Source organism: Colias eurytheme, chromosome 27 (assembly GCF_061535395.1).
Source record: "Colias eurytheme isolate Ceu_HAF_F1 chromosome 27, ilColEury1 Martin Lab GWU primary, whole genome shotgun sequence".
Lineage (NCBI taxonomy): Eukaryota > Metazoa > Arthropoda > Insecta > Lepidoptera > Pieridae > Colias > Colias eurytheme.
In genome coordinates this window covers 4,025,596-4,051,383 of record NC_143006.1, presented here as the reverse complement: position 1 = coordinate 4,051,383, position 25,788 = coordinate 4,025,596, and the positions used below count along the sequence as shown (strand labels likewise).

Sequence of the window (25,788 nt, the reverse complement as noted above, 5' to 3'; positions counted from 1 at the left end):
TAAGAAATGATGCAATATTCCCTTTATAATGCATACAAGATAAAGCAGGTTTGACACCCACTTATTTCTGGAGAATTATTACCACAATTTACAGTGCATATAAATGGCCTTGCAATTGCAGGATATTGTTTAATAAAAGATCACTGTTATTCTCTAGAATTTTAAAATTAATACGCTTATATTAGCTTCACCTGTATGTTTGTATGTAATCGACTCATTTAGAGTCAATTTTGATTCTTATTCTGAATATACATAACATGTTGTTATACATAACAGTGGTCAACAATGTAAAGAGACATTTAAGTAACAGAAAACAAAACATCATCACTACATAGTATAAAACAAAGTCGCTTTTTCTGTCCCTATGTCCCTATGTATGCTTAAATCTTATAAACTACGCAACGGATTTTGATGCGGTTTTTTATAATAGATAGAGTGATTCAAGAGGAAGGTTTTAGTATATAATTTATTAGGTTTTAGACAAAGCGGGCGAAGCCGCGGGCGGAAAGCTAGTTTTCTATAAACAACTTTAAAAAATTGTGACAACGTCGTGTTTGTATTTTACTAGTGTCTGGGCATTTCTATAGGTAGTATTAGCTTTCCGCCCGCGGCTTCGCCCGCGTTTTTTTTGGGGGTAAATGACGAAATGTTTTGTAATATTTATATATTTACTTTCTATCGTATTACGCTGCATGTAACGCCTTTACTAGCGGATATCGGCAGTTATATTTGGAATATTATCTTTTATCCGTTTTATCAATACTTTTATCACCAATACTTATTGGAAAAATTCGGTAATATTCTTCGTAATAAGTAATAACATTCCTCTTTGTCTACTAATCTTTTTCTTTGTAAGATTCAAATTTTTTGGACAAGTGGTCTTTCACTTGCGGCTATTTCACCCGGACTTGGAATATTATGTATTATTGAAATAATAATACGCAAACTATATCCTACTAATATTATAAATGCGAAAGTTTGTGAGGATGTGTGTGTGTGTGTGTGTGTGTTTGTTACTCTTTCACGCAAATACTACTGAACCGATTACAATGAAATTTAGCACACATATAGAGGGTAACTTGGATTAACACATACGATAGGTTTCATAGGAAACTATGCGGGTTTTTCTTTCAATGTAATTTATGTAGTAGATAACGCTAGCTTAGCCGTGGAACTGTAAAAAAGAATCAGCATCTATGCTGGTATTTAAATACTTTATCGTGTTTTCTTGTTGTTTCTGTTAATTTCGTTAAATCAATGAAATATAGAGCTCAAATAACACTAACTAATCAATTACGCAAAAATCGATAAGATAATTTGAACAGTAGTTATGTTTGTTTATTTATACGTAATCCATTGAATCAAAGTATATCCAAGGACTTTGGAATGTGACACTTTACATCCAACAATTGGATTAACGATTACAATAACCTACTCATATAAAACCTTATATAATGTCTGTTTATTTTGTATAATAATATAATAAAGCTGAAGAGTTTGTTTTTTTGTTTATTTAAACGCGCTAATCTCAGGAACTACTGGTCCGATTTGAAAAATTCGGTGTTAGATAGCCCATTTATCGAGGAAGGCTATAGGCTATATAATATATAAATACTATATTATATATCATCACGCTAAGACCAACAGGAGTGGAGCACTGCGGGTAAAACCGCAGGACAGAACTGGTTTTACATAAAATAATATTTATTTTAGAAATAGAAATAGAAATAGAAATAGAAAGCGTTTTATTTGCCACCATGTAACTCTTAGTAATTAATACACAAAACAGAAAAAAAAAAAAAAGATAGTAATGGAGGCAAAAAGGACTCCCCGTCAGCAAAGCAGCAACCATTATTTAAAATGTATTGCTGCACTGATTTTCAGAGGAGACCACGTGACTGTACAGATGCAATGATTCAGTATTAAATGATACATATAATTATGGAAGTGAAGTGTTTATGTAGCATAGGTAGAGAAAAATATAATGTGCACCTTAATTTTATTTTGCGAACAGTGGGAGAGTGTTAGATATTATATAAATACACAATAAAATACCTTAAAATGATCAATGGCTCAAATATGTGGCGACGGGCCGAACTCCTATCGGTAATTGCTTCTGATGCTGGAGCAACAAAAACCTCAGACGTTTTTTAAAACATGGCACTGAAGAAAGATTTCGTAAAGGGGGAGGTAAATTATTCCAGCACTTTGAAGCAGCATAACGGAAACTACCACGAAATGACGAAGAGAAATGTTGCGATAACTTAATGCTTCCGGAATTAGCGAACCTAGTATTATAATCATTTTTGGCCCAGTCAAGTTTATGATGCAAGTACGCAGGTTTACCGTTCTTAACAACACCGAACAAAAGTACGCTAAAATGTAGTTCTCTCCTGAAAGTCATAAATAGCGAGTTGGATTTGTTAAGAAATGGAGAGATATGCGCTCTTCGAGGGATACAATAGCAAAAACGCGCACAAGCATTATGGACTCTCCTAATTACGCGTTCGGTTCTTGCCAATAATCTTGTCCCATATAGTGCATCTGCATAATTAAATTTTGATAAGATCAAAGTTTCACAAAGCCTCACACGTAAATCTTCACTTAGAAAATCACGCACTTGATACAGAATTTTAAGCCTGTAAAAACAGTTCCTCGCTATTTCGTCTATTCGCTATTTTGTGCGATAATAACATTTAATTAATAAAATACAATTGCCAGTAAATTCGCAGTTGTTGCAAATGTTCGCATTGCAAAAAAAAAACACTTTAAACAAAATTCACTGTACATTTTTTACAAGAGCGCATCATAAAAATCAAATTCACGACGATTAGGACGTAACCGCTAATTTTGCTAATTTTAAACACGACTTATCCGAAGGTTACGCGATTATCGCATTGCTAAAAAATATTAGGTATATTTTGTGCAAGAAACTGTCGTTTTCGTATTGCACGCCTCATAAGCGAAGCGTTGAGGTGGGTACTACTGTCACTTCGCGCAAAACATCTGATTTTTCAAACTTAAAATGTCTTTATGTATCATACATTGCACTTGTAAGATAATACATACACACACATATTAAGAAAAAACACTATTTTTAACGTTCATGATATTTTTGATGTCATTTTTGTTATTTAAACTAGTTAAAAAACAGTTTAAAAAAGTTCTGTCTTGGACGTCCGTGTGTCTGTATGTGCGGATCCTTTTTCTTGTTAACACGATAGCGACCGAAATACTTTACTAATCGAGTCTTTTTTTTTCTCTTACGCTTGAGTATGCTCAGGAATAGAACCCTTTCATTTTTCAGGGTCTGATTCGATGTGGTTTAATTGTTATTAAATAAACAAAAATAATAATTAATAAATATTTATTAAAAAAAAATTTATGAGGCGTGCACTTTTGGATTTTCCAAATTATTTATTATTTTGATCTATTGGGTAATGTTTATCATAATATGTAAAATGCTATGTTATAAAATTGTAGGATAAAAATCTATTGAGAAGTCTTTAATATAAACATGAACAAGGTCAAAATTTTTTGTGGTCATAACACTTTGGCAAAAAAACAAAAACACAAATTGAAATATGTGATATTAAAAATGTTACACTAAATTTATGTCCAACCCCGATAAAGAAGTTTCACTTCAAAAATAGTTGCATAAGTATGTCGAAGCAAAATTTAGACGATATGCACTGAACTTCAAATACTTAGATAAAAAAAATATTAATTTAAACACCAAAATTGTTCTTTTAATAGCTCGTTTAAGATTTTCAAAATTATAAACCTACAGTATGAATATAACTAGCCAACTCTAGCACGTATATAGCCTATTTACTACAATTTACTTGAATTGTCGTGACCATCCGCATCTTAGCAGTTTACTGTCATTCTGAAAGACCTTATTTGCAAAATTTAGTTATCTCGAAGATATACTGTACCATATTACAGGTAGTGGGTATATAAGCGTAGGTATACGAAACGTAGGAAATCCAATTAATGATTATTTATTTATTATTCAAATGTTTAGGAAAGAAAAACAATAGTGAATGTGGTCGAAGGAAATTACCATAGGAATGAAATGTTTAACTGCGATAAAAATGAGCCATCGTCTAGCCTCCTAACTACATACCTATCTTAATCACAAAAATCATACCTTACGGTATGAATTTTGTGTCGTAATAATCGCTTTGTTGCGACGTAAAAGAAGGACAAACAAATAAATATATACTAAGCATGTATTATATCAGTAAGGATACTGGATAAGGATTAATAAATAAATACTTACAACAAATCTAACAGTTTTGGTTCCATCGTCGATTGCCCCCACCAGCGATTTCCCCGCACCCTCGCGTACTGGCATATCGTCGCCTGTAACAATAACATTAGAATCATATTAAAACTAGCGGTCCGCCCCGGCTTCGCCCGTGGTACATATTTTGCATTAAAAGGTAGCCTATGTTCTTTCTCAGGGTCTAAAGATTGTCTGTGCCAAATTTCATCAAAATCGGTCCAGTAGTTTATGCGTGAAAAGCATACATACATACATACATAATTACAAACCTTTCCTCTTTATAATATTAGTATAGAAGTATAGAAGTATAGATTACAATATAACTAATTATCAATTAATATATGTAGTTTAAAAAAAACTGAACTCATGAAATAATTGTATTGTCACCGAATCTTCATGATAATTTGAATGAAATCTATCCGTTTAAAGTGAGTCAAAATCGAGTCTTTATAGCAGTTGGTTGCAAGCAAACCAAGTTCAGATCCACCCGTAACATTAAGTTACTATTTTACACAGTTACAATTACAACAGCATAGTAAAAAAACTCATCCTAATACGAAACTACGCATTCAAAAATGCCAGAAAAGAACCTTCGAGAAATTATATGAAAACCAAATTCAAAACAAAAACATTTGGCATGCGAAACGCGGAAACAGTTACCACTTTCGGTCAAAGAACTTGTACTTATCAAACTAAATGCTCGATTAACATATTGAATTAATTGTCTACGTTATTGAATAGCGGTACACAATTTTATCACTACATATTTACTAATATAAACGCGAAAGTTTGTAAGTATGTATGGATGTTTTCACTCTTTCACTTGAAAACCACTGAATGTGTTTTGATGGTTTTGATGATACTTGGCAGTGATGTAGCTTAACCATCATAGCACATAAGCTATACAGGTAAATTAGCTTGGAGAAATTTTTGCATATGTAGTGGTGTGTATATTACTCAGATCTTAGAGCGCGTTTCCACTATATCGTTCTGGCCTATACAAAAATGTTTCGATATCCTAACATTACTATTTAACTTTATACTTATTCCTAGCAACACTTTTGTTTTCAATAAAAACAAGTTTTTATTTGAAAGAAAATGGTTTTGACTTTATAAAAAAAAATATATCATTCAATTTTACGTCCTTGAGCAAACGACAAGGCGACTACCGTGAAACAATAAAATATCGTGTCCATAATAATTTGTTTCATAATTAATATTTGACCATAATAATTACGAAACAAAACAAATAAATAAATCGTCACTTGATAGTGGAAAGTGGAAACACGCACAAAACCAGAATAAACCAGTTTACGCTGTCCGCAGGTGCCACGTGCAGTCGTTTGGTAGCGTTAGGCTGGCGCTACACATTGGCTTCAAAGTTTGAGCAAACATTTGACCAAACTTTGAAGTGAAAACTTTGACGCAAACACGATCACAAATATGCCTGCTAGACTTGTTTTCAAATGTTTTACGGCACAGTTATTGCAAAGATGGCTGATAGATCGGAAGACGATTTTGTGGACGCCGTCAATCTGTTTTATTTGAGTGCGTTCAATTTTTGGTTTCATTCTTTACATCAAAATGTAATTACATCAAAATGTAATTATTATATATATTATAATAGATAAATTATTTTTTATTCGGACCCATGCGTCGTTTACAACGTTACGGTTTTTGTGGTCTTTGTTTTTTGGATCCCATATGGAGGGTTCCGCTTCAAGTAGCTGAAGAAATTCGATAACTACATCATTACTCCACTCCATTATGACACTCAAAATATACACACACAACTGCTCCGGTCAGCGGCGCGCGCGTTACTAAGCATTGCAACAAGTGTGGCAGGGCGCACAAACTTTGAAGCAACTTTGAAGTTTGATAACTTTGATGTTCGCAGAAAAACCGACTCGACTCGGCAAACTTCAAATATGTGTTCAAACTTTGAACAAATAGGCAAATGTCAGTGCCACACTTCGCGACTTTGTAGGTATTTGCGTATTTGATCACATGTCTAGCGCCTGCATTAGAACATAAAGCACATTTCATTCAAAAATTATAATTATTATGTACGTAGTTTAATTGATAAATTTTGTATTTGTTGATTGTTGTTATTATTTGTTATTATTGTTATAATATTTGTTGAAGTGAATTACATGTCCCGCAGCCGGAGGCCCCAAATGAAAACTCAGATGTACTTAAAAACTACATTTAATAGCTAAAATGAGACTTTTACACCCATGTCTGCACGATGCAGACCGGAGTTAAAGAATGAATTTATACAGTTTAATAATTATAAAGACGTAAGCTTGGATGCTAACTAAGGGAAATCGCATCCACATTCTATTCCCGTGCGAACGGCGTATTTAGCAGTTTTGTATGAAGGCAGGGCCATAACTAGTGTTTAATTTGTGTGTAAGTGTTGTAACTTTATATTGTTAATTCAATATGGCTCCAGTGTTAAAACATGGTCGAGGCAAGCCTTTGACTTCTCAAACTAAAGAATTAAACTTTAAATGTCGTTTCTTTTTCAGGTTAGTAAATTTTTCATTTTAGTAACATTGTTAATGTAAAAGTTATATGTATGTTAAATGTGCAAATATTAAAATAAAGTCTCATCTTTTTCAGAGGAGAAACACATATAGTTTAATTTAAAATCCCTTATATATACAGGGTTACTTGTAAAACACCGGCAACCTCGCAGGACAAGATAGCTAACATCATAAGTAACAACATTTGTTCTACGACTTTTGATAATTTGTTAGATTTTATTTTCATACAAAAATAAATATTCATTTAATTTTCCGTCTGAATATTATAAACTCTACGCCTCCCAAAAATTACGTAAACAAAAAGCGAACGAGAGGGGGAAGGGGGCGTCGCGTCGTCCATCCGATAATTAATAGAACATAGACTTACAAATGTAAGGAGAGTACAATAAAAGTTTAAAAAATCATTTAAAAATAATTTATTGCGTTATGCCAAAAGTCGTAGAACAAATGTTGTTACTTATGATGTTAGCTATCTTGTCCTGCGAGGTTGCTGGTGTTTTACAAGTAACCCTGTATAAAATAAAAACTAAAAATAAAATGTTGTTTTATTTTATTTGCTGACCATACACTACTACAAACGCAAAAATTTCTCCAAGATAATTTACCTGTATACACTTGGTTTTGCTAGTTGATATAATAAGTGAAACCACGCGTCACAGCTAACATTATACAGTTTTAAAAATTCTCCTAATTAGTGAAACCGCGCGTCACAGTTAATATCATACAGTTTTAAAAATTCTCCTATCTCAATGTTTGTAACCAAATTCCACCTAAACGGCTTGACGATTTCTTTCCAATTAGGTACCTATAAGTAATCAGTAGATCTGAATATGTCGTTACTTTATTATCCATATATCATAGTCTCCTTGTATATCAGAACTTCTAGCCAGCTAATTTACTTATATCGGTATAAATACTTTTAGATAATTGAGTTTCAGCAAAACTTTTCCAGGGAGGTGACACATCTAGGTTACTTCGTCATACTTTTATATCGCCGACGTATATAGTTGGCAAATAGACAAAAACTACTTGATAGAATACTATTTACCTCAAGATATCATATTATCTATTTTGAACATGGAAATTTAGATGAAATGAAAGTTGGGGCCTTTTATGTTTTTATCCTTATACTAGGTGCCGGTCTAACGATCTTCATTTGTTAAGATTTGTATTCCTACAAATGAAGTTTTATAGACGGTATTAATAAATGTAAACGTTAATCAAATCATCATTTTACAGCAAACAGAAACATAATATATGTATCTCTAAACTGAATGCAAATTTAATTTATTTTTGGAACGAAGTTCCTTATCGCGCGTTGTGAAAGGGGGCTAGACGGAAAAAATTCTTACGAAAAGTTGTCACGACGCGACGCGACACTTTTTGCTAGAGTCACTCTGTTGTAACTTGTAAGCCGTGCGGCGTGCGCGTGGTTCTCTGTCTTTCTCTCTCTAACTTAACACTTCGTTCCATCCGGATGTCCCTTGACATCGCTCAAGTTTATTATTACTTTAGGACTGTTCCAAGTTGACTGTTACAACAAAGGAACTAAATTATGAACTAAAACGCTATTTCAAAAACATTCTATTCTGCGTTTCAAACTCTTCCAACCGTTATTATCTATCACTCCAAGGTGGACTAGAGCTTAGGTACAGCATTATTTGGGTAATTACAGTGACCTAAAAGTTTTCTTAACATCCCTTCTCAGTTTCGTACTTGCCATTTTATTTTCAAGACTCCCTAAGCGCTGCTCTAGTATATAATTATACAACTTTGTTCACAATTTTCTTGTAGTTTTCCATACATTATCAGAAGTCGGGTCAACATCATTGAAAGGCTTATCACTATCACGAGCTGTTACTGTGTTAATCTTAATCTTTTAATAAATTGTCTATTAAGAAATATTATGGCTTGACTTTGAATAGCAGATAAAAGAATTATACTTATGAAGATAATTGTATTACGAGATTGTGGCGATAATTTCCTTCAATTACCCGTTTAAGTACATGAATTCAATTGTTGGATATACCTGATTTATAATTAAAATATTTCTAGCTATATATATAGTAATGATTATAAGATTGGTCGAATTACGGGATACATTTTGTTTCAGTCTTATTATTATATTTATTGTTTTCCAGTTTTTGCAATAAATATTCTTATATGGATGATAAACATTATAACGTTACAAAATAAACATATGAAGTTTTCGTTTATAGACTGTAACCTGTAACAAATTCATTTGAAACACGCTTTACCTCTCAAAGAGATCAAAAGATTCATAATGCGAAGGCAAGGAAAAATATCTTTCAAGGAAATATGTAAGGTAAGGAGCTTTTCTCTTACAAGATTTAGGTACCTAAATTGAGATAAAGAACGTTGTTGTGGAAACATGAGTCTTTTTGAAATCTTCCGTAAAGAGCTGTTGGCATTGTGCCATCTTTGATATGTCAGATAAGTAACTGGGTTGAAAGTTCACGGTTACAATGGCCTTTGTTTCATATGGGCTTGGGCATCTTTAATTATTATTATAGATACCACCTGCACTTTTGTAGCACATTTGTAGATTATTAAAAATGAAAGGAGATCTATAATTAACTGTCTAGGGCCGATTTTTCAATGCTTGGATAAAACTTATCCGTCCAATAAAGTATTACACGATAATATTAAAATGTCACGTAAACTGTCAAATACGGGCAATTATAATACGTTTTTAAAATGGTAGTTTTATACATTATTCGACGAATAAGTTTTAACCAAGGATTGAAAAATCAGCCCCTAGTCTCGTTTTATTTTATCCATTGTTTTCTTTTCGGGTTTACAGCTATATTCTTGTATCATGTTTCATCTCCCTACCCTTTCCTTGGCTGGTCTCTCTTCCAAATTAAAAATAACTTAAAGCAATAAGATTTTTTTATGTACGAAGTTTCTTATTCAGAATTAATGTCGTTCAATTGTGTACAACTGCATATGCATTTTAATAAAAAATATTCAAATGTTTACACTTTTGAATTGTATAAAATATAAATCTTTTACTCGAGACTATAGCACAATATTACTGGTACTTGAACATCTATTTCAATAGGTAATACAAGATGAATGCAAATAAAAAAGAAAATGCCATTATTCATAACCAATGCCGAAGGAAATATATTTTCCTGTTACACGCCGAGGGTCTGCCCCCACACAATGCTAGCAATAATTTATACTTATGTAACCTTTCCTTTTACTATTAATAATACTATTTTTCGCACGATTTACTTAAAATGTTTTAATCCGTACAATGCAAAGTAGCAAATATTTGTAATTAGTGAAAGTCACTTGTAAGTGACTTGCAATAATAATTGGACAAATTATATCGCTAATTAATGGATATTAATGAAGCTAATTAATTGGATTAAAATTGTATTGCTTTAGATTAGTTTCCAAAATCAGGCTAAATTATGACAAATAAGGAAAATTACCTTCTAGTATCCATGCAAACTTATAAATCTTTGCTAATTTCAAGAAATACTGTATACTATAATTGTGGTGAAGCAAAAGCATCCAGCTCGAAGGACCAATGAAATGCATTTTGTGTTTAGCTTACCATTTATTTACGAAGGAAGGGAAACTAATATAATCCATTTGAGAGCAGACGAAGTTGCGTGGATCCTTTTATAAAAAAATATATATGTGTGCGCAAAATATGTAAGTAGAAAAGAGATAGTTAAGTCCTATACATATAGGTTTTGCCATTTGTAGGATAATTTTCTGATTATTGTTACACTAAGTTGCTACAATTATTTAAATAATGTTCACTTTGATTATATACAGGGTGTACCAAAAAGTAGTGATGAACGGAAGCTGAGAGGTAGAGGACCTTGAGGGCTATCCGAATCACCCCCATGTATGTTATGCGATTTTTCGTATTTTCGGAGTTATGACGATTTTTTCAATTTTTCACCTATCGCCGTGTACGATGATATTTTCACTCATGCTGACGTCAATGATTGCGGAAGATGCTTGATTTTTTTTGTGTGCTAAGCTGAAAGATAGGCCAATTCAGTATGGTAACATTTACTATCGTTAGATCTTTGAATGGAATAAAAAAAAGAATTAAATGGCAAGAAAGATAAAATTACCCAGTATGTTCACCACTTCAAGGGCCCGTAAAAAAACAAAATCACATAAAAAAAGTTTTCCGTTTGACTTTTAAAAACTTGCTCTATCTATCAGATAGCTACCCTGAAAATTTCATTTTATTATTCAGAAGGCTTCAATCGAAAAATTTAAAATTCAAATGTGGTAAGTGCAAAAATTGAATTAACATGATGATCATTAAAACCAATAAATAGGTGTTTAATTACCAGAAATTTTTAAAATAACCCCGCTGTTGCTCAATGCAAGTGCGACATCACCGTAAAAAGTTGTCTTTTAAATGTCTGAATGCCCTTTTATCATTTTTAATGGTTTCTTCTGCTACTATGAATTTCCGGGTTATTTCGTCCAAATTGTGGCAGTCTCTCGTCTTTGTAGTATCCCCACGGAAAAAAATCAATAGGGTTTATGTCCGGGGACTGCGCAGGCCAGGCTAAAGGGCAAAGATACCCTGAAAGATGGATTGGTCGTTGCAGCCTGCGCATGCGCCGGTGACGCCTGCCTTAAAGCCTGGCCTCCACGGTCCCTCGACCTAAACCCCATTGATTTGTTTCAATGGGAATATTAAAAAGACCTCGGCTACATGAGAGAATGCCACAATTTGGACGAAATAACCCGGAAATTCATAGTAGCAGAAGAATCCATTAAAAATGATAAAAGGGCATTCAGGCATTTAAAAGACAACTTTTTACGGTGATGTCGCACTTGCATTGAGCAACAGCGGGGTTATTTTAAAAATTTCTGGTAATTAAACACCTATTTATTTGTTTTAATGATCATCATGTTAATTCAATTTTTGCACTTACCACATTTAGATTTAAATTTTTCGATTGAAGCCTTCTGAATAATAAAATGAAATTTTCAGGGTAGCTATCTGATAGATAGAGCAAGTTTTTAAAAGTCAAACGGAAAACTTTTTTTATGTGATTTTATTTTTTTACGGGCCCTTGAAGTGGTGAACATACTGGGTAATTTTATCTTTCTTGCCATTTAATTCTTTTTTTTATTCCATTCAAAGATCTAACGATAGTAAATGTTACCATACTGAATTGGCCTATCTTTCAGCTTAGCACACAAAAAAAATCAAGCATCTTCCGCAATCATTGACATCAGCATGAGTGAAAATATCATCGTACTCGACGATAGGTGAAAAATTGAAAAAATCGTCATAACTCCGAAAATACGAAAAATCGCATAACATACATGGGGGTGATTCGGATAGCCCTCTAGGTCCTCTACCTCTCAGCTTCCGTTCATCACTACTTTTTGGTACACCCTGTATAATGTTTATAATTTATATGAGTATATACACTCCCAAAGATTACGATCCAGGGTACCAATAAAACAATAATTTTATATGATAGCGATATCATATCATTCTGTTTGAGCTATGTCATTGGCTTATCCAGATGATAAGCAAAGATCTGATTACTTGAATGACGAATAATAATAGATTACAACAAATATTAATTTACAAAATTATGCAGATAGATGAATACTTTAAGATTACCAATGTTGGGAGTTGATTTATACAATTTTGTTAATCTTAGATTCTTTTGTTTGCTTGTTGCTACATATTTTAAACCAAAAGGAGTCTCTTAAACATCTGATACTTCGAATTATGACTAAAAAAATAAGAGATATCTTAGCAGCTATTTTAGCTAATTACAATTTAGATTACCGAAAAAAGATTTTGCAGCAGTTTCTATAACCTATAGTTCTATTATACTTGTACTTGCATATTGTATTATTAATGTAATTAAAAATAATCATTTCTCAGTAGCAATATATGAAAATGTGAAACCGCCTGATTTAATATGACACAGTAATTATAATTAAGCATCAAATTGCGTATTTCCTACTGAGAAGCGAGTAATTTATCACTAATTGGGTGTCGTGGACTATGGAATCATGAAGATAGTGTTAATTACGTCTTCTTCGTTTAAGGAGTGATGTAATTAAATGTTTTTGTCATTTGTTACAGTTTAATTTGTCTCTACATTAAAATGTGTTCGTAGTTCGTACGTATTTTAGAATGATCCTTCTGCGTATTAGTTAACTACTGTTATTATTTTTTTTTTATATAACTATGTCGAATAAATGTTACGTCACGATTGACGATATATATGAATCGGAACCGCAGGTAGAGTTTTTGATCTTATAGAGAGGGAATAAGAAGTATATATATGTATATCTTTTAGTATTTTGTGTGTATGAATGCAATTTTGTATATTGTTTCTTCTTGATACATAATACTGTTAAGAAACTATTAGAACTGTGACCAAACATTTTGGCAGAGTTAAACTATGTACCTAGTTCTCTATCTGGTCGTTTATAAAACTTTATTTTCAATATTATGTTTGGTCTAGACTTTGTATACATTTCGATCAGTATCAATACGAAAACCTAATCAATGTACCGATAAAATTCCTCTATAGATATAATGATAACATTTATTATGTCACTGTATTAAAGAATATTATGTATCTACCTATCTACTTAGAATTTAGATACAGCCGAACAATTTAAAAAAATTAAATGCGAAATTGATAATTTTTCATGTAGAAATGGTTAAACTAATATTTTTTAAATATAATAACCAATAGAAAGAAAGCTAGAACATTTAAAATATGGTATTAGAGTCAATTTACATTTTTATTAGAAACTGCTTTAATAAATTAGAAGAAATAACATTATGAGGACAAAAGTAGAGCCGCGGGCGGAAAGCTAACTGTTAAGATATATTATGTACATTTAAAAATCTAGATCATTATAATCACTTATCTTGTTTGAATAAATGCCATAAAGATAATTAAACATTTAATCTAGTAACTAAGTACAGTACTATATAAAATTATTCTGTAAAACGAATGCAAACAAATTTCATTAGGCAACTTTATCCATACTAATATTATAAATGCGAAAGTAACTCTGTCTGTCTGTCTGTCTGTTACTCAATCACGCCTTAACTACTGACCCAATTTGCATGAAATTTGGTATAGAGATATTTTGATACCCGAGAAAGGACATAGGCTACTTTTTACCCCGGGAAATAGGATAGGTTTTATCCCGGAAATCCCACGGGAACGGGAACTATGCGGGTTTTTCTTTGACTGCGCGGGCGAAGCTGCGGGTGGAAAGCTAGTAATTTATATAGCAAACACGTACCGTACTAAGTCTAAGGTACTTATCAATAAAATTCATTCTCATATATCAAGACCGCAGTAAAACCACAAGAATGAATATATATACTACATTTCTCACTAACTCTTGACCGCGACTTTGCACGGATAATATTATTACGCACAGTACCGGCTTTAGGGCGCGAAATGTATTTGTTTTAGACGCCAAATGAACTGGGGCGCCAAAATGTAAAAGTTTCTGAATTGTACAAAATTAACTTTGTCTTTCTCTACCAATTTAATAAAGCCGACCAGATTTTTTTTGAACGCGCGACTAACTAAAGAACATTTCATACAAATACAAAATATAATTTTATCAAGTGTCATTGAATAAAAATCAAACTTTTCCTTAGGAACATTGGTTTATTCAGTATGATTTGCAAAAAAATAATTAATATCAAGTTTCAAACAAGGATATTCACGTCTTGCACCTTCCAACTTCCAAGGTCCAATAACATGATCCTACGTACTACGAATTATTGTCAACACTTTTTTTCATACAAAGGCATAAGTACTTTTTGTATAATAACTACTAATTTGTGCCATTGGCATTAGTATATAATATATTATATACTGTATGGCGTATTAAAACCTAATATTACCTACGATAAGTATGTACTTACTTGAATAAAATATTATAATATAGAATCCAGTATTATATTGGATGGTTTTATTGTTGATCAGTGTCTTTCTTTTACTCAAAATATCAATACTGTATATTTATTATTTATATTAAAACAGGTGTCATTTTAATAAAAATTGATAAAAGATATATGTACATTGTACAGGCATACAATACTCTATTAATTATTTTTTTTACGAATTTTTATTATTTTATATTTGTTACTCTTTATTGACTACATTATATGATTTATTTAAATCTTTATGTTATTGTTAATAACTACGTTACAAATATCATTCTTACTGAAAATTTTAAAAATTTAATTGAAAGTAAGAAGGACACGTTTTCAACATAAAATTTTATCGTTTCATTATTTTGTAGTGAAAAGCTGCATTGTACACAAATTACATTGTACACAAATTGCAGACAATCCCAGAAGATTTTTTTTAGATTATACAGATTATTAAACTATTTAGATTATATCTACTTATATTTGATGAAAGGGACCGCATAAAAATAAAGCCATAATAGCTAAAACGACAAACCATACATTATTTGTTACGGTTTATTACAGTAAGATAAGAGCATTTTCGGATTAATAAAAAAAAACAAAATTGTGGACAACCTGTGTTCATAAAAATTAAAAATCAATAACCTACCATCATCCATGTTTCCAAAAAATTCACCACACCTTCGTCACTTATGCAAATTAGAGAAAAAAAAAACAAAATCAATTATTCACCCGCGCAGTTCTATCAAATTCAAATTTGGAATTTCGCAAAACGCGCGCTTTCCCGCGCTTGTCACGGTACACTGAGGAGGCGCGGCAAGGCACACCCGCGGCCCGCGACCCTTATCAACCTTGTATGACGTCGCGTGACGTCATCTACACGACGAGGGGCCTGCGTAATCAATGGCGCCATTTTATTGGCCATTATTGTCCGCCAAAAATGATAAGCACAGATAATTATGAGCACCAGCCACCGAGATGTGTGAGCACCGATATGTTATTATTATTATAAAATTATTAAAATTATTTTTCTTAATTTACTGGGAACATTAAAAAAATAAAAAAAACATTTTTATTTTCATCCTCTGGAAAACTGTTTACCGTACGGTACTCATATCTATCCTACTCATATAACAAACACGAAAGTTTGATTGAAGCTCCTTCACGCAAAATCACCTGATGGGATTTATGTAAATGAAAATGGTACAAATACTATAATCTAGTCCAGAAAAAAGATATAATTTTTTCCAGGCATTACGCGCATGTCGCAGATTCCAACTTCCAACACATCAAAGAGTAAAGTAATACATGCAACACATGTTGAGTTCCTGTAAATTAATGATAGCTGAAAAATATCCTTCATTCAATTATTATTCAAAATCATATTACTTAATAATTACGTACACACCGTATTACACACACCCTCACGCCTCATTTCACTTCATAGTGTAAGTCCACACTGCGAGCCTAGCGCGGTTGCGACGGCGGGCGCGAAATATCAAACGTATGAAACGCGCCTTTGCGTCCACATTGAAATGACTATGGCGGAAGCCTAGTGCGACGGTAATGAGCGAGCCAGCGCGCGTAGTTTTCAAACTCTCCTATCCGCGCGATCTGGCCACACTACGGGCCTAGTCAGCAAGCGACCCAATGCGCGGACGGCGGGGGTATCAAACCAGTTCGGTCTTGTCGCTCGAATTCTTATATTATATCCTTTATTGTTTTTCGTAAAATAGCGGTAAATACTTAATTGTTGAAATGAAACTTCTTTATTTATAAGTGCGATTCAATCTAAAACACTTATATACACCACAGTAATTTTGTAGGGTATAATCTCAATTCTTCATATAAGATTCACCCGTTATTCCTCTGTTTTATTTATTTCGTGTACAACTTCTATAATGATCTCATCTCAAAATCGGACTGTCCAGTAAAAATAACAAATCGTCCAAAGTTTGCAACACCCGAAAAACGTCGAACCGCTACTTGAGCTCGCGCGGCGGTGTGGCCACCGCGAGCGCCCGCTCGTCGCGCCCGCCTAGGCCGCCGCCACCGCGCATTCAGTGTGGACGCACACATAGTAAACAACTATTGCGACAACCCGGTCAACGTTTTATTAATTATTCAATCGAATGTAAATATTTTACAACGTCAAGACAACGTCTATCAAAATTCCAAACAAGAGACGACCGACCACGAAATAACAAAGTAAAACTGAAACATCGTTTTAGATTTACGCAGGAGACAGTTTTTCAAATAAATGTAACGAATCACAATATTTTTCACTCCCGCAAGTTTCATTATAATTTTTGCAAACAAAATATTTTTAAAAAGCAATTTTGTATTGTTTATTATTAACAATTATCACCTACCCAATTACTGCCTGTAAAATGTCTGAAATGTCGGATTATTTATTATAATAAATTAGTAGCACTAGCTTTTTCTTTCAAACCGTTCAATTTGTACATAAATAAACAACGTTACATAATAAAACTTAACAATTAACTTTCACCTCAACAGAAGCGACCTTACTCACTATAAAATCTACTAATCTTTACACACAAAGTATCGATACACCGCTATTTTCCCTACTCTCCTTTCAATATGTACAGAAATAAGCAAAATTTACTGTACCATTTATACTATACTGGCGTTTAAGAACCCTCTTCATAGCACTCATTCACAAATCACTTACAACTAAAACAAAACTAAACTGGCCGGCGATGTGCAGGTGGGACATCGTCACAATGACACTTAAAAATAGCCCTACACGTACCTATCTTATGACCGATAGTAATTTTGAGCACTAATTAATGGATATGTCAATTCTATTCTCTTCATTTGGCATTGTTATGCAAGTTATTTTAATTGCGTGACGACAATATGTCGCTTCCTTTATAAATAGGTAAGTTAGAAACGTGGTATGGCTTCAAGGATTCTGTAGTTTTGAGTATAATGAGAAAAACAATGAGACTGACCAATTTTTAAATACATATATGGGTGCGTCAACCTTTCAGGACGGCTCTGAAATGCGAATTTCATGGGCCCTCTTCACCATGGGTGCAGGGGCGGATTTACCTATAAGCCGAGTAGGCCCGGGCCTATGGCGGCAAAATTTGCTCTTTTTTTTACGCAACTAGCGTACGCGCATACTCAAGAATGTGTCCATATCCAGCATCTTGTTGCTCTTCCTTGCAGGGGGGGGTCAATCTTTCATTGGCCTAGGCCAACGTATCAAATCTGCCCCTGGATAGGCGAGCAAATGCAATCACGATAGTGTAGACCTATATTGTGAACACATTCGATTTCAAATATTATGTTTATGCCAGTGTTTTTTTTTCATAGTAGAGTTGGAAAACGAGCATGTGGATTGCCTGGTGGGAAGCAAATCCACAGCCCATAAGCATCTACAGATCTATCCGAAGATGTGTTGTCGATTTTTTAAGGTGTTGGTAGGCTCTCTTTTTAAATGCCTCGATCGATATCAGAGGCACTTGAAAATGAACATTCTACGTAAGTACCCCTGATTTAAAAATACCCTTTTTAAAATGTCAATGCTCATAATTATCCACAGTTGTAATAATTATAAAATTTGCAACAAATGTGATCTATATTTAACTCGTAAAATTAGACAGGCGTGCTTTAAAAATTTTGTCAAAACACGTGACTACCGCTACCGCATTGTGAACTTGACTCTTGGATGTTCGCCAAATGTTATAATATATACTGTGGGTAATAGACATTCGTTAAAAATTGCATATGTGAATTTCATGTATTGCCAATTCAATTGAATTTATGTTTACTTTTTTGCTTAGTGTAGGTATATATGCACTGTAGATATCTACAGAATATAATATTAATCTTTTTATTTACTACATAATCGTATAATAACGTCATTATTTAATACTAGCGGTCCGCCCCGGCTTCGCCCGTGGTACATATGAAAAATAGATGTTGGCTGATTCTCAGACTTACCCGATATGCACAGAAAATTTCATGAGAATCGGTCCACCCGTTTCGGAGGAGTATGCAGACTAACATTGTGACACGAGAATTTTATATATAAGATTTAAATATACATAAATATTGTATTTACTTACAGATATACGATACGGAAACCTTTATAGGTCACTTGATCCGTGTTTCATTATTTGGGCCATTGATATCTACTCCATATTAATATTATCCCCTATAACTATTAATATTAACTTTTCATAAAAGTAATTGAAGATTTTTTTCCGAACGCGATTTATTTTTCGTTATAATCCGATTTTATAGGTATTATAATTTGTTAAGTTTTAAACAAAGCGGGCGTGGCCGCGGACGAAAAGCTAATAATCCGATTAAAAGTTAAGTAAATTCCTAAAGGTCTATTGTCTATAATCGGGTGTAAAATCAAACTTGCGAAATTCAATAGTTTCACAAACCTACTAGTATCATATTATTTAAAGATTTATACCTAAAAAGACATAGGTACATCGCGAGTCATATATTATAATATACAAAGGAGCGTAATAATATTTACTAAAGGAAGCCCCGTTTCAAATTTCCAATATCCTGTCAGATCCAATAAACTCGACTATACGAAAATTCGATTAACATTCAGACCTCACTGATCAGAGGTTTGCTTATAGGTATTCAAGTAATATTTGGAGACAAAGGACAGTTTCTATTATTTTATTTACTAGCAGACATTCTGCCCTATTGCCCCTTTTTCGTGTTCTCTCTCCATAAGAATTGAGCCGCTCTCAGATTTAAAGCACATTTGTCAATTCAATATTGTTATTATCAATATTATATATAGATATTTCTTTCTCACATTGTTCACAAAATTAAAAATAATGTATGAAGGCAAAAAACTTTATAGTTTATACTAGGCTTTTAGCAGCACCTTGGAGCTGTTTCAGAACAATATTATTATTTAGAGCTTATTTTGAGTAACTTTTTATTACAATTTTTTACAGAAGTATTAGACATACCACAATAAAAGAATTACAAAAAGGTTTGACAACAATATAGCCCAAAAATGTGATTGAACGTTACAAATAAAATATGTTAATAACATTAATTTAAATTATATAAATGATAAAAAATAAGTTTAAAGTTCACAATTACATAGATAAGCCCTTAACCAACTAGTTATTGTACTTTGTAATAATAATTGGTACTTTTCCATTCTTGTTATTTTAATAAATTTTAATGCCTATCCTCCGTATAATTAAAATGGTTGATTGATTACTAGTCACTTTATAGTTAAAGTGGCTCACAGTCGGTGAAGCATCACCAAACAAAGTCACTTTCTCTGTCCCTATATCCCTATGGCGTCTTTCCAAACTATACAAGGCCAGCACGCAACGGTGTGAAACTAATCACGTATAGTTTGGGAATAACTTTTTTACAAAGTTCTTCCAATCTATACAACAGCAGTACGCAAATACTCGCGTATACTTTGTAGTGAAGTAAGTAAGAATAGCGCTCCAAAATATACAGCGCCAGTACGCATGCGGACTAATCGTGTATGTTTCGGAGTAAGCGCGCCGTCTTTCCATTGCTCGCGTTTATATTATTGTATTGCTGTTTTTAAATCTATTATTACAATGCATGTGTATACGTAATGTTGCGTACTAATCGTATATTTTTTGTATCGAGGATGCTTATATCTTCGTTCCTATATGCACTATACTGCACGACTTACAATTGGCATAAGTGCTAAAATGTAAGAATCTAATAAGTCCAGAAGAAGATGGCTGCGGGGCTCCTATTTTTGTGTAGTTAAAAAAAAACACGAACCTAACCTAACCCATAGGTACCCTTATCTGTTACCTATTTATTTTCCTAAGCTTACCTAATAATATTTTTATTCCATATTCTACTGAATCAATAATAATCAAGAAGAATAAAAGTATAGATAGATATATGTATATAGCTGTACAAGTCTTTGATTACCTATATAATATTTTTTATTTCACTCAAGCGTAAGTGGTGTAGTAGGTATATTTAGTTATATTTTGCGTACTGATCGTGTATAGTTTGGAACGAAGACGCAAGCATCCGCGTTACAAAGTATACACAATCAGTACGCAAAATTCGTGTATATTTTGTAATAATAAACTTAAAAACAGCATTACAAAGTATACACGAGCAGTTTCCTATGGTTGCGTTCTGGCTATGTATAGTTTGGAAATACGCATCCCTATGTATGCTTAAATCTTTAAAACTACTCAATGGATTTTGATGTGGTTTTTTTAAAAGATAGAGTGATTGAAGAGGAAGGCTTTTATGTATAATTTTAATATTTACAGCTTGCAAAGCCGCTTAACTAAGTCTATGTTATATCTAGCTTATCTAAGTGGGTAAATTTAATAAGAAATAGGGATTCTAATGTTCTATAGGCCCAGGATATGAAATTTTAATTAAAGTTTTGTGTAATGATTTAAAAAGAAATAAAATTACTATAATGTCCAGCCTAGCTAATACTATGGCTAATATAAGAAATATCTTCGATGTTATGCACCTTGATTGGTTTATTCTAAATTTGTTATCTGATATTGTCGATCGATAGTGCATAAAATAAAATTATTATTTATGTGCTAATAAATAATGAATGTTATAAAAGTATGCACTTTTTTAAATTTTAGTAATTACCTAACAGAATTTTACTATGTAAATGTATGTAAAGGAATAGGAAGAACAAGGATAATTATATAAAAAAGGCAAATAAAAAGAAATTATAACTTACCGTTTATAAACCTTCCCAGGAAATTGAAAAACTCAATATCACCAAATAATTAATATTATCGCATAATTATGTCAGTCCACGCATTTATTTCATAATACACAAGTTCTATTTAAAATTTCCTAGCAAAAGAAAAATTGACACTCCATCGAAAGTGCCCGTGCCCGGTCTGCAACTGTCAGTCTGTCATGTCATTACTCATTGTCCAATGTCCATTGGTCATGCCATGCCATGCATGCTGTCAGAATATCTAGCTGTCAAGTGTCAGTTTAATGCATTATTGACATATTTATTACAACGAAACTTGATGATCCTGTTTCAAGCAAGAAGCTTATATCTAATACACTGGAGATTTCAGTATGAACATTAACATGTAACAAGAAAATATGACCTCGAATGACGCCTGTATGTTTTTTATCCCTTTCACACCTACTTGGCAAGTTAGGCGTCATTCAAGGTCATATTTTCTTGTTACAAGTTAATGTTCATACTGAAATCTCCAGTGTATAGATATGTTACGGCTAAAGGTAGGTGAGAACATAAACTTAAGATTAGCCGGCTAAACTTAGGTTTATTTTCGACGAGGTGTTAATGTTAGTTTGTTCTATCTTTAGCCGGCTAAACTTAAGTGTAACCGCAGGCCCGTGGCTAAAAATGTCGGGGTGGGTAGATTTGGTTACTATAATACATGTAAGGAACAGGGCGAATGTTTTCTGGCACTTCGCCGGCTGCTGCCGCAGCACGCTCGCTGCGCTCGCTCGGCTCGTGCGGGTCTTAAGAGTTCTAACCTAACCTAACCTAGCCACCAGCTTTCTGCCCTGAGTCGGGGTGGGTAGATTTGGTTACTATAATACATGTAAGGAACAGGGCGAGTGTTTTCTGGCACTGTGCGGGCCCCTCAAGCCCTCCACCGGCCCGGCGCTAACCAAATCTACCCACCCCGACATTTTTAGCCACGGGCCTGCGGTTACACTTAAGTTTAGCCGGCTAAAGATAGAACAAACTAACATTAACACCTCGTCGAAAATAAACCTAAGTTTAGCCGGCTAATCTTAAGTTTATGTTCTCACCTACCTTTAGCCGTGACAGATATAAGCTTCTTGGTTTCAAGTGAGTTCAACACTCATCTTCAACTTGTATAAAGTCGTAGAGCTCGCTTCGAAGATGCGTCAGCGCACACGTCAGCGGGTCGTCATGTATCAGGCTTTGATTTCATCACTTTATAGATGTAGAAATTATGGGACGAATGCTTTAAAAAATAACAAATAAGTCTTAAATGGCTGTATATTTTGATTGCGTTCGCGTTGGTTTATAAGTATGATTTTTTCACAGCTTCAAGGTAGGTACGGTAGTCTTTAGCATTCAATCCGTGTTTTCCAATTACAGCACTAGAGCGCATTATCCGGCATAATGCTTAACGTTGAATGTTCCAACTACAGCAATGCCCAATCGAGCACTCTTAAAAGTAATGCGCGTGAATTGATGCGTGCAATCGATTTATCTTTAGTAATTATTAATTGTTGGAAAAAATTAACATTTTTTTCAATGTTTGATCCTTCATCCATACTTATATCTATTTTTTTAACACAATTTGAATTAACTTTGATTATTTCGAAAAAAACTACAATGAAACGAAAGCTTTAAATTTTTTTCCAACAATTAATAATTACTAACGATAAATCGATTGCACGCATCAATTCACGCGCATTACTTTTTCTAGTGCTCGATTGTGCGAAGCGTTGCTGTAGTTGGAACATTCAACGTTAAGCATTATGCCGCATAATGCGCTCTAGTGCTGTAATTGGAAAACGGGGTAACTATGTATACCACTTTATTTACGCATTAATGAGGTTATTGCTAACTCTATGAATATTTTTTTTTCAACACTGAAGTGCACTGAACTTAAGCGCAACCTGCTGGTGCGTTTCACGCTGTGGTTTCACGTTCCAATTAAGCATCAGCATAATTCGGCATTGTGCGCCACTGAGTCGCATTATGCTCTGTAATTGGAAAACAGCTTGAGAAAGGTCTTGAAAGATAGACCGACAGACAAACAGACAACAAGGTGATCCTATAGAGGTTCCGTTTTTTCCTTTTAGAATCTTAAAATTTAACTAAATTTGACCAATCCGCAAATCTGTCTGTAAATATGTTGCGCCGTGACACGTCGCCTAGTAACGCCGTGATGCGTCACGTTGCCCACAGAGCAAGTTATACAGTGTGACCGGACCTTAACCTACTGTCTCGGTTGACACTGACAATTTGATTGCTTGACTTTGGCTTTGGCTTGAGCTTGACGCAATTTTTTGACAGCTATTGTATAAATGGTCAAAATCGGATACGTGATTGTCTGATGTCTCCGATAAATTAGCATTTTTTCACAAATTGTTATAAACTTATTTTGAAAAATTATCAAGAAGATTATTTAGAGGTGCATCTCGCTATTTAAAAAATGGTATCTTGGGCGAACGTTCTTTACAATACAATAAATGGGAAACAAGAATTATGTTCACTGTGTTTCGAGACCGTTGATGACAGCCAAATTAATTTACAAGACGAAATAATATTAAATAGTAAAGATACAGAAATTACAATGAAATTGTTTGATATATTGTCCGTGGTTCTCGATGGAGAGGTATGTTAATTTTTGCATAATTCCATTATTGAAGAAGTAATATTAGGCTGTAGAAGTCATATAAAAAGTTTGAATTTTGTGTGTGTGTTTATGATTAATGCATTGTTTTTTTTCAGACCTGCAATAGAATATTATTAAATAGCACAATTTGCAAGAGTTGTGCGAGATCAGCAATTAATAGTTACAAGTTTATTATGATGTCAAAAGAAAATATCCTGACCTACAACAATATTTTAGATAGTTTAACAAATTGTATAAATATCTCCAATTCAAATGCAGAAGCAAATACATTATATATTACGCTGGATACAAAGTATTTTACTACAGAACAGTATTATGATAAAAAACAGGCAAAATCAACAACATCTGCCTTAAAAACATTCGAGTCTATTATTGAAAATCAAGCATATATTAAATCTGAGTTAACGTCTGAAGAATTTGATTATGATGTAAAAGTGAAAAGAAAAAGAACTCGTCATTCAATTCCAATTCGTACAAAAGATATGATGTACGATGAAAATGACAAACTGAATATGAAATGTAAAGTGTGTTTAAAGGCTTATCCATCATTATCCAATTTGAGGAACCATTTTATAAGAGTTCATGCACCTAAGAATCATGAATGTTCAATTTGTAAGAGAAGTTTTGGATCCGCGTCTATTCTGGAAGCTCATAAAAGTGAGAGTCACGTTAACCTAATGTGTTCAGAATGTGGTAAAACATTTACCAACCGACACACTTTAAAAATGCATGAAATTGGTCACACATTGAAAATAGTCTGTAAGGACTGTGGACGAGTCTATAGAAGTCAAACGACATACAAAAAACACTTAATATTAAACATATGTGGTCAGAAAACACGAGCCTCACCGTCAAATGCTAAGTTTACTTGCGATTACTGTAATAAGAGGTATACACAGAAGGTATCACTACGTGTGCATATACAATATGAGCATGGGAACTATAAGTCTCATGAATGTAAATGGTGCAAGAAAAAGTTTTGGGCTCCAAGTAGATTAAAAGCACATATCGTTAAGCATACACAGGAGAAAAAGTTCTCATGTACCATATGTGGGGGGAAATTTGTTACAAAAGAGTCTTTACTGTATCATACTCGGATACATACTGGAGAAAAGCCATATAAATGTGATTTCTGTGATCAGAGCTTTATATCAGCATCAAGGAAAGTGGATCATGTAAAACGTCATCACACAAATGCAATATTTCAATGTAGTATGTGTAAAATAAAATACACTACTAAAGTATGTTTGGAGAAACATATGAAAACACATATAAAAGATGAAGTTGCAAGATCGGAACAGAAGTCTTCTGAATTAAACTTTAAATTGCCAATAGATGATGATTTGTATCTTGAGGAGGAGTCTTACTATGTTTCATAGTATCACTACTTAGAAATTTTGCTTTATAATTTAATTTATTTTAGTGTGTAATTTAAAATGATTTTCCAATATATGAGTGAGAAATTTATTGACATAGCTTAATTCGTATTGGATTGTTGTAGTTTTCTTAGGTATTATTTAAATCTGCCTTCAAAAGCAATAAACGACTTGTCACTTAATTTTTACTTTGTCATATTATCCCTCCCTTACGAAGATTGTGATT

The 25,788-nt window shown here is 33.2% G+C and overlaps 2 protein-coding genes across 4 annotated transcripts in view; one reads left to right on the top strand and one right to left on the bottom strand.

Moving 5' to 3' along the window:
- LOC149896841 (glycerol kinase 3-like) overlaps nucleotides 1-21,705 on the bottom strand; it is a 35,301-nt gene extending 13,596 nt beyond the window's left edge. For 2 of the 3 annotated variants that reach the window (XM_090117132.1, XM_090117130.1), the window contains exons 1-2: nucleotides 15,444-15,604; nucleotides 4,286-4,368 (exon numbers count right to left, since the gene is read on the bottom strand). In XM_090117132.1, coding sequence (XP_089973258.1) covers nucleotides 4,286-4,368; nucleotides 15,444-15,453 — 93 coding nt within the window. In that variant the 5' untranslated portion in view covers nucleotides 15,454-15,604. Of the gene's footprint in view, nucleotides 1-4,285; nucleotides 4,369-15,443; nucleotides 15,605-21,533 lie in introns of those variants that run through there. The other variant, XM_090117131.1, reaches the window with a different exon arrangement.
- A 2,185-nt stretch (nucleotides 21,706-23,890) lies between these two features.
- On the top strand, nucleotides 23,891-25,727 carry LOC149896840 (uncharacterized). The gene is made up of 2 exons (XM_090117184.1): nucleotides 23,891-24,165; nucleotides 24,282-25,727. Exons 1-2 carry the CDS (start codon nucleotides 23,983-23,985, stop codon nucleotides 25,563-25,565), a joined length of 1,467 nt encoding a protein of 488 aa, XP_089973310.1. The 5' UTR covers nucleotides 23,891-23,982; the 3' UTR covers nucleotides 25,566-25,727.
- The last annotated feature ends 61 nt before the right edge of the window (nucleotides 25,728-25,788 follow it).

Bases quoted from the DNA above. Each gene is read 5' to 3' on its own strand.
- LOC149896840 (XM_090117184.1), top strand. From the start codon at position 23,983: ATGGTATCTTGGGCGAACGTTCTTTACAATACAATAAATGGGAAACAA. The intron at 24,166-24,281 runs GTATGTTAATTT...GTTTTTTTTCAG, and splicing joins CCGTGGTTCTCGATGGAGAG to ACCTGCAATAGAATATTATT.